The following is a 15,919-nucleotide window of genomic DNA, read 5'->3' as shown; positions in this document are numbered from 1 at the left end:
ATTAAATAAATTTTTATTTTATTTTTTTTTTTAATATACGAAATTAAAAATAATATAATTCACTATAATAGATTATTTATAAAGTTTTTATGTTTGTGCGAAAAAAATGTTATCTTATGCGTAGAAATAGAAAAAATAAAAATAAAAATAAAAATTAGAAAATTATATTATAAATATTTTCTTTCACTTATTATCACTTTCACTTATTATCAAAAAAATTATTATAAATATATAATATATTACGCGAGAATATTAATAATATTATTATAACTTTTTAATTTTTTTTAAAATCATTTATTTTTTTAAAAGTTTATATATTTTTATAATATATTTTTTGTTATTTTTAATTCTTTACAATATAAATATGCATTATAATTTAACTTTTTTATGCTAAAATATATAAATATAAAAATTATTTTATTAGATAAGATGAATGATCTTTATATGAAAATAATTAAATAAGGATTTCATTTCATATTCTCGATTTTAGAAATAGAGGTGAATCTTCATCAGAGACAAAAATATACATTACTTAAAAGGAAATCCTGATGAAACTACTAAATAGTTTGGAAAAGTCGCAAATTGTAAATGAGAGTTAAATATTAGTAATTTGTAGTATAACCACAAGATGGCGTAGTACATGCGACGCTGCTTTTGACGTTCGTGTATGAGTTTTTTTTTTGGTTCCTTCTACTTTGAAAACGGCAGGAAGCAAAAATTGTTAGTTCGGTGCTTAGCCTTCACTAGTCTGATTGAGGATGTGGTGGAAAGACTTGAGTACGATAAAAGAGATTCAACAGAAAAGGATTTCGATTTCGAGTACATAGTACGCGAGACACACGAGGTCCCGCGATTGGCCAGTTTATGAGACGACGATGGCTCCGTGAGGAGAGAACATGGCTGCGACGCAAGCCGAGAGCCAACAAAACGATGTGAAGCTGAACGAGTCCGTGAAATGTGCACAGAAACGTCCGCAAGTCGGTGGGAATAGTGCAAGTGTTAATACGAAGCAGCAGCTGGATCCAGAGCCGGGTGATAAAGTATCCCGGGGCGCGGCCCAGCTGCTTAAATATGTGAATCGCGGCGGGGACACGGGTTTCGAGATGAGTCAATACCGCGAGGACATTGGTGGACACACTGCCGGTGAAGTAAAATCACCTAGAGAAGCTGGACAGGCTCCTCAAGAATCTATTGGCAAGCAAGAGCCTCTCGATACGCCCGGGCATCCAAACCATCCCGGACATCCGTTTACGTCGAACGTTATACGTGATTACCCTGAGGAGTATACCAACAAATCAAATGAATTTCCCTCCAAATCATTGACTGAATATCCAAGTAAGCAGGTACCAGAATATATAGGAAAGCATGGAGACTTTCCTGGAAAACAATTGGATTATCATGGTAAACACTTAATACATGAAAGTGAAAGAGTTCATCGAGCAGAGATGGAAGAGCATTATGCAGCTTCCAAGATTGAATCACGATTGGCATATGTAGGAGCTACACCAAGCAGTTTTCCAGGACAACCAAGGTTTCTATCAGGACAAAGTATATCACAAGCTACTGGTCCGACACCTACATTAAATCAGTTACTTCAAGCATCTACACCTGTACATCGTTTTCATGGAAATTATCCTGGAATGGGGCCAGAGCCATATCAACAACCATGGCCCATTCAACGACCTCCAGTTGTCCCTCCAGTCTATCCACAACCTGGTCAACGTCCTCCACAGACGGTAGAAATGTTTATACTTATTTAATTATATATAATATTTTAATATTTTAAATTATATATTTTAATTGTAATTTAAAATTATTATTTTATAATAATAATTTACATATATTTTATATTTTATAAAATATATGATTTATTATTTTTTTCATAATTATATAATTGAATATGTTTTATAATATACAGGGATCACCAAGATTACATGCAGGTCCTGGAGGACCTAGTTCTCCAACTCCTATGCCATATCAACAATATACACAACGTTATTCTTCTCCTGCAAGACCTCATGCACCATACAGTCACCATCAGGTATTTAATAATAATTAAATAATAATTGAATATAATACTTATTCATAATAATTAATTATTTATATTTTTTAGCTAAATTCATATACTACGCAAAGTAGCCATCCTTCCAGTCTTTATACAGAACAAAGAGGTTGGAATCAAGGTGGACCACCAAATCCACCACCACCTCCAGCCAATCAAACCAATCCTTCCAGTCAGTCACCACAACGTGCTCTTTCTCAATCTCCAGCACCACCACCTTCTGCATCACCACAACCACAGTCAACTGGCCAATCTCAAGTAAGTTATATAGATAATACAATTTTATCCTAGTCAATTAATATCATGTAATATAAAGAAAAAAATTTCTATTTTCTATAATAATAATTTATATATATAAACAAAAATCTGAAAATCTTCTTTATTTTGGTATATTAATGAAAACAAATTATTATTTGCATTTAAAAAATTTTTTAAAAAATTAAATATATAAAATTTAAAAAATTAATTTTTTTACAATAATTTTGTATTATGTTTACAGAGTTTTCACAATCTACAGCAACGATCAACAACTCCTAATACTCAAGGAATTGATTCAGGGGTAAGTGTTAAAATTTTATATATTCTAAAGAATTTCAAATAATAGCATGTCTCAAAATTATATAAGATTAAAAAAAATTATATATATTAATAATTGAAATGCACTATATAAAATATATAAAATTTTTTTTGACAAATATTTCTATAAAACAAAATAAGTTAAAATTTTTTATGATTTTCTACTAATTGTGATTTATTTTGATTTTAAAAAGCACATGCGCATGAATGCACATGTGCGCGTGTTAGTATTATTTTTTAGTATTAGTGATTCGATTTCGATTTCATCCAAAAACAAATGATATAAGTAAAAGTAACGATAACTTTTATATAGAATGATAATCGGCATTACAAAGCAAATTTTAATTTCACATTGCATAAAAATGCCATTTGATCTTAGATACAGTGGACGGGAGAACTTCGATACTTCTCTCCTGAAAAGAGCAAACATGAGTGAGCGAAAGGGAGATCTCTTGAGTATGAGTTGCCCATCTATAGGAGGGGCACGGTGTAGGAAGTGGGGATGGAGAATAAGCGACTTGTAGAGTTCGATTAGGGCGCGAGTTGCGCGGCCGCTGGAGCCCCAGATATTAGTGACTTCCCCTTTCTGCCTTCTCCCCCCTTCCCCTCTTCTTCCCCACTCCGTTTGTCTACTTGTCTCTTTTCAATACATTCTCGCATGCACGTATGGCAAACATCTCTCTTCCTTTATGTATTCGATCTCTTGCTTCTTTCAATGTAGATGGGCGGGTAGTGCGAGAAGCAAGAGTATTACACAGGTTACCTGAGTATAGAGAAGCAAGCGAGAGCAAGTATGTGATTCGCTCAAATCGGTGGTGGGGAGAAAAGTGAGTATCTGAGGTAGTTTCCCCACTACTTCTGACGTTTTATATCGTTCAGCTATATTCGGTTCGTTAGATCATGCAACTGTCACTTTGCGACATGCTATCGAAGTTCTCGTATGACGCTGCTGAAAAGTGATGAATATTTTAAACAACTAATAATTATTTTAAATAATATTAATTGAATTCTATTTGCATGTAATATTATATCTGTCAATAAATCTAAGTCATTTATTTATTGAAAAATTGATATTATAATAAATTTTATTATTTATTATTAAATATGTTTAACAGATTATATATTATATATATTATATATATATATATAATATATTATATATTAATTTTTCATAAAAATTTTTAATAGAAATCAATTACCCTCGATATAATTAATATCATAATATAAAAAAAAATAACAATACAAAATATTCTTAAAATTTTTTTATTTATGTGAATTTATTTGTTTTATTTTAACTTACTATAATTTATAATATTCAATATATTTATATAATAATTCAATATATTTATATAAAATTAAATATTCAATATATTTATATAATTTATAAAAATAAATTTATCAAAATTAGAAATTTTCAATAATAAGTAATAATAAATAATAGTAAAATAATTAAAAACAATTAATACGCAGTAATTAATATACCAAAAAAAATTTACTATTAATAAAGATTTATAAATAGTATTTAATCAGTTTATGGATTTTCACTAAATTTATTTAAAAAAAATATTTATTTTCTGTAGTTTCTATACTTTAGTGGTTTTCTTTCTCATATATTCTCGGGCTTTTTGGAGCACACGAGTATTCTTCGTTGAAGAGCGACGGAAATAGCCGACAGTTTCCGAACGCTTGCCGCGCCACGAAAGAACGCCCTCCAACGAACAGCTAGACGCGAAATCTGTAAACCGAAGTGACGGAACACTCGATAAAAAGAATCACGTTTTTAGTTATTCCCGGCCACGTACACGTACGTAGACGATCAACTGTCCGATTCTAACCTATTAAATATATGATCTACGCGATCGAATGTAGCTAATTTATAATTGTACTAAAGGGTTGTATCTACGATACGAAACATTGAGACTTATTGACACAACATGCGATGGTCGAACGAAGTACACAGTGAACCAACAGTAGTTCTATAGTAACAAACAAGAATTATATCTGTTTTCATATGGTTTTATTAAACCACTGACTTTTTCTATTACACATGATTAAATATAGTGTGCTATTATTACATGAGATTCCCGTAAAACTTGTGAAAATCGTACGGGAAACACACGAATCTATGGTGGGTTTTGTCGTAGTGCGCGGGGTAACGCCTCTCCTTCGATTCTCGCGTCATGCTGAGAGTCCTTGTGTCCGACACAGTATATATTATATGTTCCGTGATACATCCGAGGAAGTCTCTAATCTTCTGTAAGGATGATTTGTCCACCACTTGGTAGGTGTAATGATGCACTTTTTTCTTTCTTCTTTTCTTCTACGTTTTTCTTTGTCTGTATCGTTATTTCTCTCTTTCGTCCCTCATCTTTATCTATTTATCTATCTATCTATCTTTTACCTTATTTTCTTCTCTTTCTCTTTCAAGCTATCTATCTGTATCTTTTTTCTCTTTCTCTTGACCTCCCTCTTCCCTATCTTCCAATATACCCGCGCGCACTCTCTCAATGTATCATTGTGACGAACTATGTTAGGTGTTACGTACACATACATATTCTCTCTTTCTCCTTCTCGTCCTTCTCTTCTCCCCTTCCATATACGTATGTACATATATGCTAAATATCGTTGAAAACATGCGCGTGTATATGACGTGTTATGTTGCATCGTACGATTAGTGGCGAATGGCCGCGTGTGTAGAGTGCATTTCCAAATTTTTTCGCTTTTCAAATATGAAAAAAATATCCTACATAAAAGGAACATGAATATTTCAAGAAGTGAACTTTTTATGAGACATTTTATTTCGTTTTATTTTTATTTTATTTTTATTCCTATATGTTTATATAAATATTTATTATATTAACTTGCTAATTTTTTTTATGTTAGTAAATGTAAAATTTAATAAATTGATTAAAAAAAATTGTTGATGCTATGCATCAAACAATTATTTAAAAGTAATTTCTATTCTCATAATTGATTCTAATTTTTTTTTATGGCATTATAGGAATTTTAATTATTTTGTATAAATATTAATTATTATATTAATAAATCCTAAATTTTATAATAATATAATAATTAAAAATTAAATATAATTTTAAATGTTATAATTATTTTATTTTGTTTTTTACAGTTATAAAAATATGTTTTGAATGAAAATATTTTTATAATATATTTTTAGTATTTATATTTTATGTTTTACATTATAATTTAGGAATTATCTGGACAAAACAGTAACGATAGTTCGAATGGACCTGCTTGTCCGGGAACACCTAATTCACAGGGGATGAGACCAACCCCTTCTCCTACAGGATCTACAGGTTCTCGCTCAATGTCCCCTGCTGTTGGTTTGTGTATTTTTAATCTTTTTATATTTTTGATAATATAATTGTATTTAATTGAATATATACAAATTAAATTATATTTTTGGTAGGTCAACAAAACGTTCAGATGCCTCCACGTCCGTCAAGTAGCCAGTCAGATGGTAGTGGACCAGCACGAATGAGCCATTCTCCTATGACAACTCAAGGTAAGTAAAAGATATAAAATTTATATTTATTTTTGTATCTATATCTCTTTTTATATAAGAAATATAAAAAATATATTTTTTTAGGAGCATACCAACAACCATTGGGTCCTTCACCACACATGCATAGTTATAAAATGAATAATACTGGTCCTGGTGTTGTTCAACCAGGACCTGGTTCAGCAAGCCTTGGTGGAATGAATCCAATGGGTGGTGGTATGGGATATGCAGCTAGTGGGACGGCTGCAGGCCAGCCTGGAGGTTATCATACGCAAGGTACCTATCCACCTCCACGTCCACATGTACAATTTCCACAAGGATATCCATCACCAGCTAATTCACAACCACCACCTAATAATCAATATCAGGCTTCTAATAGACCTAATAATTTGGTGCAATATCCTCCATACACTGTAAGTAAAATATATTTTAAAAATAAATAAAAATTTAATGTTAATTATATAAAAATTACTTATATAAAAACAATATATAAAAATAATAATATATAATAATAATATATAAAAATTAGTTATATAAAATCAATGTATTATTTTCTTGTAGCATAAAATGGGATTTAATAGTGTACCACCAGGAATGCCACCTAGTCCAGGTCCACCTCAAGTTTATGGAGGTAGTAGTACAACAGGTATGGTACCACCAGGTACTCCTGGAGTTGCTGTGATTGGTAATATGGGCCCACCAGCAAGTTCAATGGGTCCTCCACCACCATCACCTAATCATATTAGTAGTCAGCCACCACCAACTAGCTCAGCTGTACCACATTTGCATACTCCTGCGGCCACACCACCTCTCAATCATGAAGGAAGTCCAATGCCTCCACCAAGTACTACACCTAACTCACATCCTACTTCAACACCAACACCAGCCAGTCATAATTCTGCAGATCTTACTACTGAAACTTCTAATGATAGTGGTATAACTACTACTGCTTCAGGTATATGTCATTTTATCATATATTTTGTTTCATATAATTTTTTAATAGAATAATAATTGAAAATATTTATTTATGTAGGTACTTCAGGTATAAATGTTACCTCTACTTCAAGTGGCACCGTTACATCTGTAATAACAACTGGTCCTGATGGTACATCTTTAGATGAAGGTTCTCAACAATCTACATTATCAAATGCATCAGCTGGTTGGTACAAAATTTTAAAAGATATATTTCACTTTATGAAAATGCATAATTTTATTTTAATATAGCTTCTGGAGAAGATCCAGCATTTACACCAAAGGTACGGAAAGAAATGATAGGAGGATATCATAGTCATCCAACTACACCACAAAGTACAGTTCCATCACCTGGCGCAGCGAGTATTAACTCGATACACGAAGAATATCCTGATATGAACAGTCCTGGTTGGCCACGTACTCCTGCTAGTCCTGTATGTATTTCGTTTCATTACATAATTTTTAAGAATCTGACATAATGATTACTATTTTCGTATGTATATCTGTATCTTTATTTTGCATGTTTAAATGTTTCTACATGAAAATGCTAAAAATAATAAACAATCAGGGATAATGTGTTTTTATACTATAGTTTTTTTCGGCTTTTCAATATTTTATATATTTTACAGGTATTTAACAGTCATGTGCCTCAAGACCCGTACAGATCTAAGGTTACTGTTTATTCACTATAAGTATTTATTATACCGTTGCACAACATACTATTTACACTGAATGCTTCGTGCTTCGTTTTAACTAGATATTCTGATATTTGCTTAGCAAATGTAATTATTTTAACTTTCTCTATTTTAACATTGTACTCTTTACAGAAACATCTATGTATCATTGTTTCATTTGCGTTATTAGACGGAATATTATCGTAATTATTAATCGTGATTATTATCGTGATTATTATCGTGATTATTAAAAATTATACAGTAATTATATTTCGCATATATGCTTATCTATATAACAATCTCTGGTATTAACCAAACAAAGATATAAACTCAGAAACAAAAAAAAATATATTCTATAATATATATAATTGTCCTAAAACCTGCTTATTTTTTACATTTTTTAATCTTTCGCAAAATTTTTATATTATTTTTATATTTTGCTTTGTATAATCGCATGATGTATATATTTATATACATATATATTTTTTGCTTTTATTTATTTTATCATTTAAAAAAACATCACTTTTTGCATGAAACATATAGCTTATGACATTAATTATTTTAAAATATATTCATATGAATATATTTTACTTATTATACTTACAATTTTTACTTATTACAAGCAATTAAATGACATTGTAAATGAAAGTATCCTTAGAAAATAGTACATCAAATGTACAAGAAAAATTAGAACTATATTTAATATAGAGAAAATTAACAAATTTCATAATAATAATTTCAGAAACCAGACAGTTTAGCAAAGCTATACGAAATGGATGATTCAATGGAACGAAGAACATGGCTGGATAAATTAGTTAATTTCATGGAAGAACGAAGAACACCTATTACTAGCTGTCCTACCATCTCCAAGAACCCCCTCGACTTATTTCGGCTATACCTCTACGTGAAAGAGAGGGGGGGCTTCATGGAGGTATGCAAGGTGCAGTGTAGTTCCATCTAGCCCTCGGTGTCTTTATAGTAGTTTTTTTTTTTTATAATTCTCTATGTGTTTCGTGTTTTTGTTCTTTTTGATATTGTGTACACATTTGATACATACCATAAAACCATTAATAACTCGATCAATGAGTTTTTGTTTCTTATTAGCATTTTCAATTATATCAATAGTTATTTATTTCTTTTTATATATTTGATGTATACAATTATAAAATATGCTTTGTTTCTGTGTGCGCTGAATTGTGCATGATTTATATTATATTTTTTGCTATATAGTTTTTTTTTCTCGTATACTGTTTATAAAATTATGAAAAAAAAAAGAAGCTTAACTCGTCTTTTCTTAAAGTAGTCATTCAACACGTATGGAAAACGACCTGATCTACAAACCTTGGTGCTATATGGAATTATTCTAATATTCAGCGAAGAATAAACTTTTAGTATCAATGTATAACGGTAATTCGTTTCGATTGTACTTTTGTCTATTCGTTTCATTTTTCATACTTGCATGATCAGGAATCGAGGTATTTGTATATACAGAAAAAAAATTTTTTTTATCAAACTAATATTTAATTTCTTTTTATATTGATAGCCGCCGTGATATATTTTTTTTTTATATATTCTTTTATTTGTTATTTTGCGTTTTCAAAATACAGATTTTTGTCTGTTTAGATTCTCTGCTAAAAAAAAAATGAACAATTGAACAAATATTAATGAGAAAATTTTTGATGTTAATTTTCTATAGGTGACCAAAAACAAAACATGGAAAGATATAGCTGGTTTATTGGGCATTGGAGCAAGTAGCAGTGCAGCATATACATTACGAAAACACTATACTAAGCACTTGTTGGCATATGAATGCCACTTCGATCGTGGAGGTGTGGATCCTCAGCCTATTATAAATCAAGTTGAAGCTGGTTCAAAAAAGAAACCATCAAAAGCAACTGCTTCTGTACCCTCACCAGGTATATTTTTAAAATGTCTTTTTTTTTTTAAGATTACTTAACTATTTTTAATTAATATATTATGATTTTTAGGATCTTCCAATTCACAAGATTCGTTCCCTGCTGCTGGATCAAGCAATGCTTCCATGGATGGTTATGGAAGTTATCAAAGTAGTTATACTGGAGGCACACCAGGAGGTCCTTCGTCAGAATATACGCCTCCTCCTCCAAGACCTCCAAGTCAAAGTAGTGCACCTTCTCCGCATCAAGGTAAAAAATTTTTTTCTATTATTCATTTTTAGTATTTTTAAATATTTTATAATAAATAAAATACAAAATTTGAATAATTGATTGATTTGGAAAAGTGTTTAATACGAACACTTTATTAATCATGTGAAAGGAATTGCGGTTGAGAGAATATGTTCTGGTAGGTGGTTTGAACCAGGGCGGGCAGAATAGCACGAATCCGTTCGACGACGGCGTGGGACGCCTTTTTCGCAAGTCGAACGCAACGCCCCACCCTGGTCCGCTACGAGCCTCAGGTATTTCTCTCACCCTTGTCTCCTTTCACAATATATAACCAAATTTCCTTTAAGTATTTTCTTTCAATTTATCTTTAATATTTATACAAGTTTTGTTTTATTTATTTTTTTTCTATTATTTAAAATAATTGAATTTTTATTTTGATATTGGAACAATCTTATTCAAGGCATACAACAAGGCAGTTACCAAAATACAGGTTCCTATCAAAATTATCCTCAAGATCAATACATCCGGCCCCAAGCAAATACATTGTCACAACAGGGAGAATTCAATCAACCTTATTCACCCCGATCGCATTATTCACCTTATGTACCAGATGTTGACAGGTTAAAAATTGAAATCATTTTAAGGTTTTATTTAATAATAAAAGAGTAGAATATAATTTCTAAAAATCTTACAGAGGATATCCAGGAGGAAATATGCCACCAAATAATGCTGGTGGACAAGATATATATAATAGATACAGTAGTAGTCAACAACCTGCGAATTACTCAGCAGGAACACCACCTAATGCAAGAAGTAATAGCTATCCATCTGCACCACAAGCACATCCAGCTACTGTACCACAACAAACAGCAACTAGCCAACCTTCTTCACCTTCACAGCCTTCTGCTGCTTCATCTTATTCTTGCCCTCAAGATTACTATCGACAAGAACAGGTAATATTATGTATTTTTTATTTTTGTCTTGTCTTTTTTGTCTTTTCATTATAGTTTTTTATTCTTTTTATTATATCTTTCAATGAAATATTATAATCAATATTATAATTTAAAGGGTGGATATGGAGCTCCTGGAGGAACGCAGATATATTCAAGTGGTGCAAATGCAAATAAAAATATGCCACCACCACCTCCAGGTCCTAACCCTCCTCGACGTCATCCAGATTTTGCCAAAGATCAACAATATCCTCAATATAATCAACAACGACCAGCGTATCCAGGCAAATTTCATTATCATTTTTATAACTAAATTATAGGTACGAATAAAAATATTAAAAAAGATTCATTAATTGTAGGATGGCCAAATACAACAAATCAATACAATAGTACTAGTGGAAATAATAGAGTTCAGTATCCATCTCAACAACCACAATCTCAGACACAACAACAACAACAACAATCGCAACAGCAAACACCACAATCTGCTTCTTCTACACCTTCGTCAGGACTTGCTAATAATCAACAATGGGGTAGTCAACAACCAAATAGAACTACTCCTCAACCAACATTGAATGCTATAGCTCATGCTCCTCCACCGTGGGATCACCGTTATTCGAATCAACCGTCCCCTCTTTATCCTGCACCTGGAAATCATCAGGTAATTATTCTATATTTGCTATTTAAATATAGAATGTTATTTATTTTTAAAAATTTTGTTTAGTTATCTTTTTTAATTTATTTTTATTTTTTTTATTTAATTTTTATTTTCTTTTTTAATGTATTATTATGTATAAATTGACATTGATTTATAGAATCAGCTTGGTATAAATCCGATGATTAACCAGCAACCTACATCAAAAAGAGAAATGACATTCCCTCCGGATAGCGTGGAAGCAATAACTCCACTTCTGTATAAACGCCGGAAACTTACACGTGCTGATGTAGCACCAATAGAAGCTTGGCGTATTATGATGGCTTTAAGATCAGGCTTATTAGCTGAGAGCTGTTGGGCTCTTGATGTATTAAATATTTTATTATTCGATGATTCTTCTGTAAGTTTTATCTTAATATCTTTTTATTTCTTTTATAATGATCAATGAATGAAAATACTAAATTATAATGAAATAAATTCTGCAGGTAAGTTATTTTGGGTTGGCACACTTGCCTGGGCTTTTGGATGTTTTACTGGAACATTTCTCACGTTCTTTGTCTGATATGTTTGAATCACCTGTAAATGAAGACGATCGTAATTGGAATCAATCAGCAGATGGTCCAGAAGTCGATCTTGGTGCCGTGACGCGTCCTATTGATCCTGAAGATCGAACCAAATTGCTTTCATCATCAAATTACACGCTTTTGTCTAGACGAGGTCGTCCGGTAAAAATTATTCCGAGAGACGACGATTTATTTGTTTTAGACACAAGAAGGTCTTGGGATCATCAAGATTGTGAATCAGAAACTGAACCTTGGCAAGTCGATAATAACACGACTAAATATATAGTAACGTGTTTTCAATCTGAAATAGGAACAGTGCCATTTGCACGTCTCCTTCGAGATGAAAAACCACCTTTGCTGCAAAAGGAAGTAGAGTGTACAGATTTGAAAGATGAAACCAAAGCAGATTCTGGTACGCTCGAATCACTAGAATTCTCTCAAAAAATAACTGAATCTGGAGAGAAGCCAAAAGAAACGAATGAAAAGAAGCAATTGGACAAGAAGAAGAAGACAAAGACTTTAAGTGATGTTTTATCAAGGATTAAAAAGGAACCAGTTGAGATGAACGATCTTACGAGAGAATTATTCGAAAAAAAGAATGACGGATTTAAAAAAGAATGTGATACAGAAGCAAAAGTAAATAACAATATGGGTGAACACTTTTCAGATATGCAAAAATCCGAAGAGGAACTTATACTAGCACAAAATGGTTTAAATGATACAACAAATAATATTGAAATGGAAAAAAATGAGATTAAAATAGAAAATGAAGAACAAGAATCAGTAATGAAAAATGATAATAAGGAGGGACCAAGATTAAAAATAAGAGATCCAGCAGGTACATTGAAAAGAAGACGAATAAGCGATTATGAGGACGAAAGTTATTCAAGGGACGAAGCAAGTTTATATCTTGTTACGGAAACACAAGATAATCTGGCTCGACGTTGTGTGTGTTTATCCACAATACTAAGGAATCTCACATTTATCCCGGGTAACGAGGCTGAATTTGCCAAAAATGTGACATTTTTAAGTCTTCTTGGTAAGTTATTGTTATTGCATCATGAGCATCCAGTGAGGACACAGAAGACAAGAAACTATGATCGCGAAGAAGATGCAGATTTCGCGGATTCATGTAGTAGCTTACAAGGAGAGAGTGAATGGTGGTGGGATTTTTTGCATCACATAAGAGAAAATGTACTTGTTATGGCAGCAAATATAGCTGGTCATATGGATTTAAGTCAACATCCAGAAGAAATATCTCGACCGGTATTGGATGGTCTTTTACATTGGGCCGTATGTCCGGCTGCTCATGGACAAGATCCTTTTCCTACAGTTGGTCCGAATTCTTCTTTATCACCGCAACGATTAGCACTGGAGGCTTTATGCAAGCTTTGCGTAACAGAATGCAATGTGGATCTGGTGGTTGCTACACCTCCATACTCGAGACTCCAGAGACTTTGTTCGGTATTGACCAGGTTACTTTGCCGAAGCGAAGAGCAAGTATTGCGCGAATTTGGCGTGAATCTGCTCCATTTTCTATCCGCAGCAGATAGCGGTGTTGCTCGTACAATTGCTTTGCAGACACCTTGTGTAGCATTGTTGGTAGCATTCATCGAGCAAGCAGAATCGAGCGCATTAGGAGTTGCAAATCAGCATGGATTGGCAGCACTGCGTGATAATCCCGAATCAATGGGCACAAGTTTGGATATGCTACGACGTGCAGCCGGCACATTGTTGAACCTTGCTAGGCATCCTGATAACAGAACTCTGCTATTACAACATGAATCACGATTGCTCGCCTTAGTGATGAGTCAAATTTTAGATCAGCAGGTGGCTGCGATTGTTGCTCGTGTATTGTTCCAGTGTTCCAGGGGCACGTAACTTTATTTTATTAATGGATCGTATATTCCTCTTCTTTTTTCGTTCTTGGTTGATCCGCGGGTTTGTTTGTTTAGCCCCCTTGTGCAAAAAGTGATCAATTTTTGTGTCCAAATAAGAGACACGAGAGACAGCTTGTAGAAAAAAGCTGCTGTTGCTGCTATTCATTTTAGGAAATATGAGAGCGAGAAATGTTAGAAAGATAGTTAAAACGAGTGCGAGTGAACAAAAAACAAGATTATATAGAAGGAAAATCGATGAAAAAAAAATAAAATGCGGGATTTAGAGTGTGTAGAAAAGGAACAAAGTGTCGATATAACATAACACCATGTGGTTGTAGTTTTATATCGAATAACAAAAAAGAAAACAACAGAGAAGTAAGAAAGTTAATTATCGGTGTTAGTAAGTTAAGGTATACTACGACGCTGTTTACATGAATCGCATCGAGTATATCTTTCTTACTTCATGAATTGGAATAATATCGATAGTGTAAGATGTTTCATAGTTAATAAAAAAGGAAAAAAATATGCGAGGAAGAACTAAACTGTGAACAAAGAAAAGACGAAAAATGGAAAAATAAGAACTCGTAGAGATATAAACGGGGTGTAGTGATAAAGGGAAGATGGGAAGAGGGTAAAAAAGAAAAACATAACATGTTAAAAAGATGAGAAAAATGAAATAATCGTTAAGCAGCATAATAATATATAAAAAAAAAAAAAGGAATGAGATAAATGACGTTTAAACAACTAAGAAAGAAATCTGTTTTGACGAACCTAAAATGGTGCGATGTGAACGATAAAGAATATTGGGTGACGATTATATATATAAATATTAACGATAATATGATGCAAATTTTTATATTTGCATGTTTTGTGCTGTAATTAGCGAGTAATTAAGATATTTTGTAGATAACACACACTTCCATTGAATCTTATTCGAATTGCGCCGCGTCGTGTAATAAGATAACAAAAAAAAATAAAAGATGATGTAACACGGCTCGTACGCTCACGGTGGTTTCGCTTGCAGACAAAAAGAAAGAAAATAAAGAAAACGTGGGCCACCAAGAGTCTCGACTTTAGAAGCACAGGCAAAACTAGAACTGAAGAAAGACATTGCTAAAAAAAAGAGAGCAAGAAGGAAAACCGATTAATGAATGAATGTAATGAAAGTTGATGTATGAAAGAATGGATGAAAGCAAGAATGATAAGAGATTCAAAAATAGAAAAGGAAATGGAGGAAAAGATTGATAAATAGCGTGATCATTTTGCTGTTAGAAACATGAAGAAAAGATTAAATTTGAATGAGATATAAATGAGAATCAGTATGCATGTGTGTATGTGAATGAATAAAAAGACGAAAAAAATAATAAAAGAAAAAATAAATAAGAAGTCAGAAAAGAATAAGTGAATGACAATTTGAATCGATTCGTCTTTTAAATGCGTGTGTATGTAACAGAGACAGAAAGAATGTTGTGCGCAGTTTCATGCATCTTCTCGTGCTTTTGATTATGCGTGAAGGAAAGTTTGTGTTGTATAATGATAGTGAAAGCAGCGAGTGTCTTGGCTGTATGCATGAAGGATGGGGTGCTGGTAGAAAAAGGGGTGGGGAATAGTGTCTGTCAAATAAATGAAACTATTGTTCACATATTTTATATATATATATATATATATATATATATATATATATATATATATATATATATGTATGTATGCATATGCATATGTATATATATATATATATGTATATATGTATGTACGTATATTTTGTGTGCGAACACATTACGTGCATACATATATGGGCATATATATATATATATATATATATATATAAATCTTACACAAAGAAAAAAAAAGATCGAGAGCAAAATATTAAATGATGGACAAGTGGCAGCTTAATATACTTGCGTACCTTAGATAAATTGCTAT

At 32.1% G+C, this 15,919-nt stretch overlaps 1 protein-coding gene across 6 annotated transcripts; it reads left to right on the top strand.

Moving 5' to 3' along the window:
- The first annotated feature begins 627 nt into the window (after positions 1–627).
- LOC412046 (trithorax group protein osa) lies at positions 628–15,148 on the top strand. Of its 6 annotated transcripts, none has more exons than XM_006566663.3 (21): positions 628–1,736; positions 1,919–2,041; positions 2,114–2,320; positions 2,562–2,621; positions 5,847–5,979; positions 6,066–6,161; positions 6,246–6,571; positions 6,720–7,113; positions 7,192–7,317; positions 7,383–7,564; positions 7,760–7,801; positions 8,547–8,735; positions 9,501–9,720; positions 9,793–9,969; positions 10,131–10,241; positions 10,409–10,568; positions 10,643–10,901; positions 11,017–11,182; positions 11,258–11,559; positions 11,714–11,953; positions 12,039–15,148. In XM_006566663.3, the coding sequence occupies exons 1-21, from the start codon at positions 897–899 to the stop codon at positions 13,995–13,997; spliced, it is 6,312 nt and encodes a 2,103-aa protein (XP_006566726.1). In that variant the 5' UTR covers positions 628–896; the 3' UTR covers positions 13,998–15,148. The 6 variants fall into 6 exon arrangements, with proteins under 6 accessions (XP_006566726.1, XP_006566728.1, XP_006566727.1 ...); XM_006566662.3 differs by having other exon boundaries at positions 897–1,736; positions 8,547–8,744; XM_006566665.3 differs by lacking the exon at positions 7,760–7,801.
- The last annotated feature ends 771 nt before the right edge of the window (positions 15,149–15,919 follow it).

Source organism: Apis mellifera, linkage group LG11 (genome assembly GCF_003254395.2).
Source record: "Apis mellifera strain DH4 linkage group LG11, Amel_HAv3.1, whole genome shotgun sequence".
In the NCBI taxonomy this organism is placed as follows: domain Eukaryota; kingdom Metazoa; phylum Arthropoda; class Insecta; order Hymenoptera; family Apidae; genus Apis; species Apis mellifera.
The sequence above is the reverse complement of the archived record's forward strand: the minus strand, read 5'-3'. Positions and strand labels throughout refer to the sequence as shown.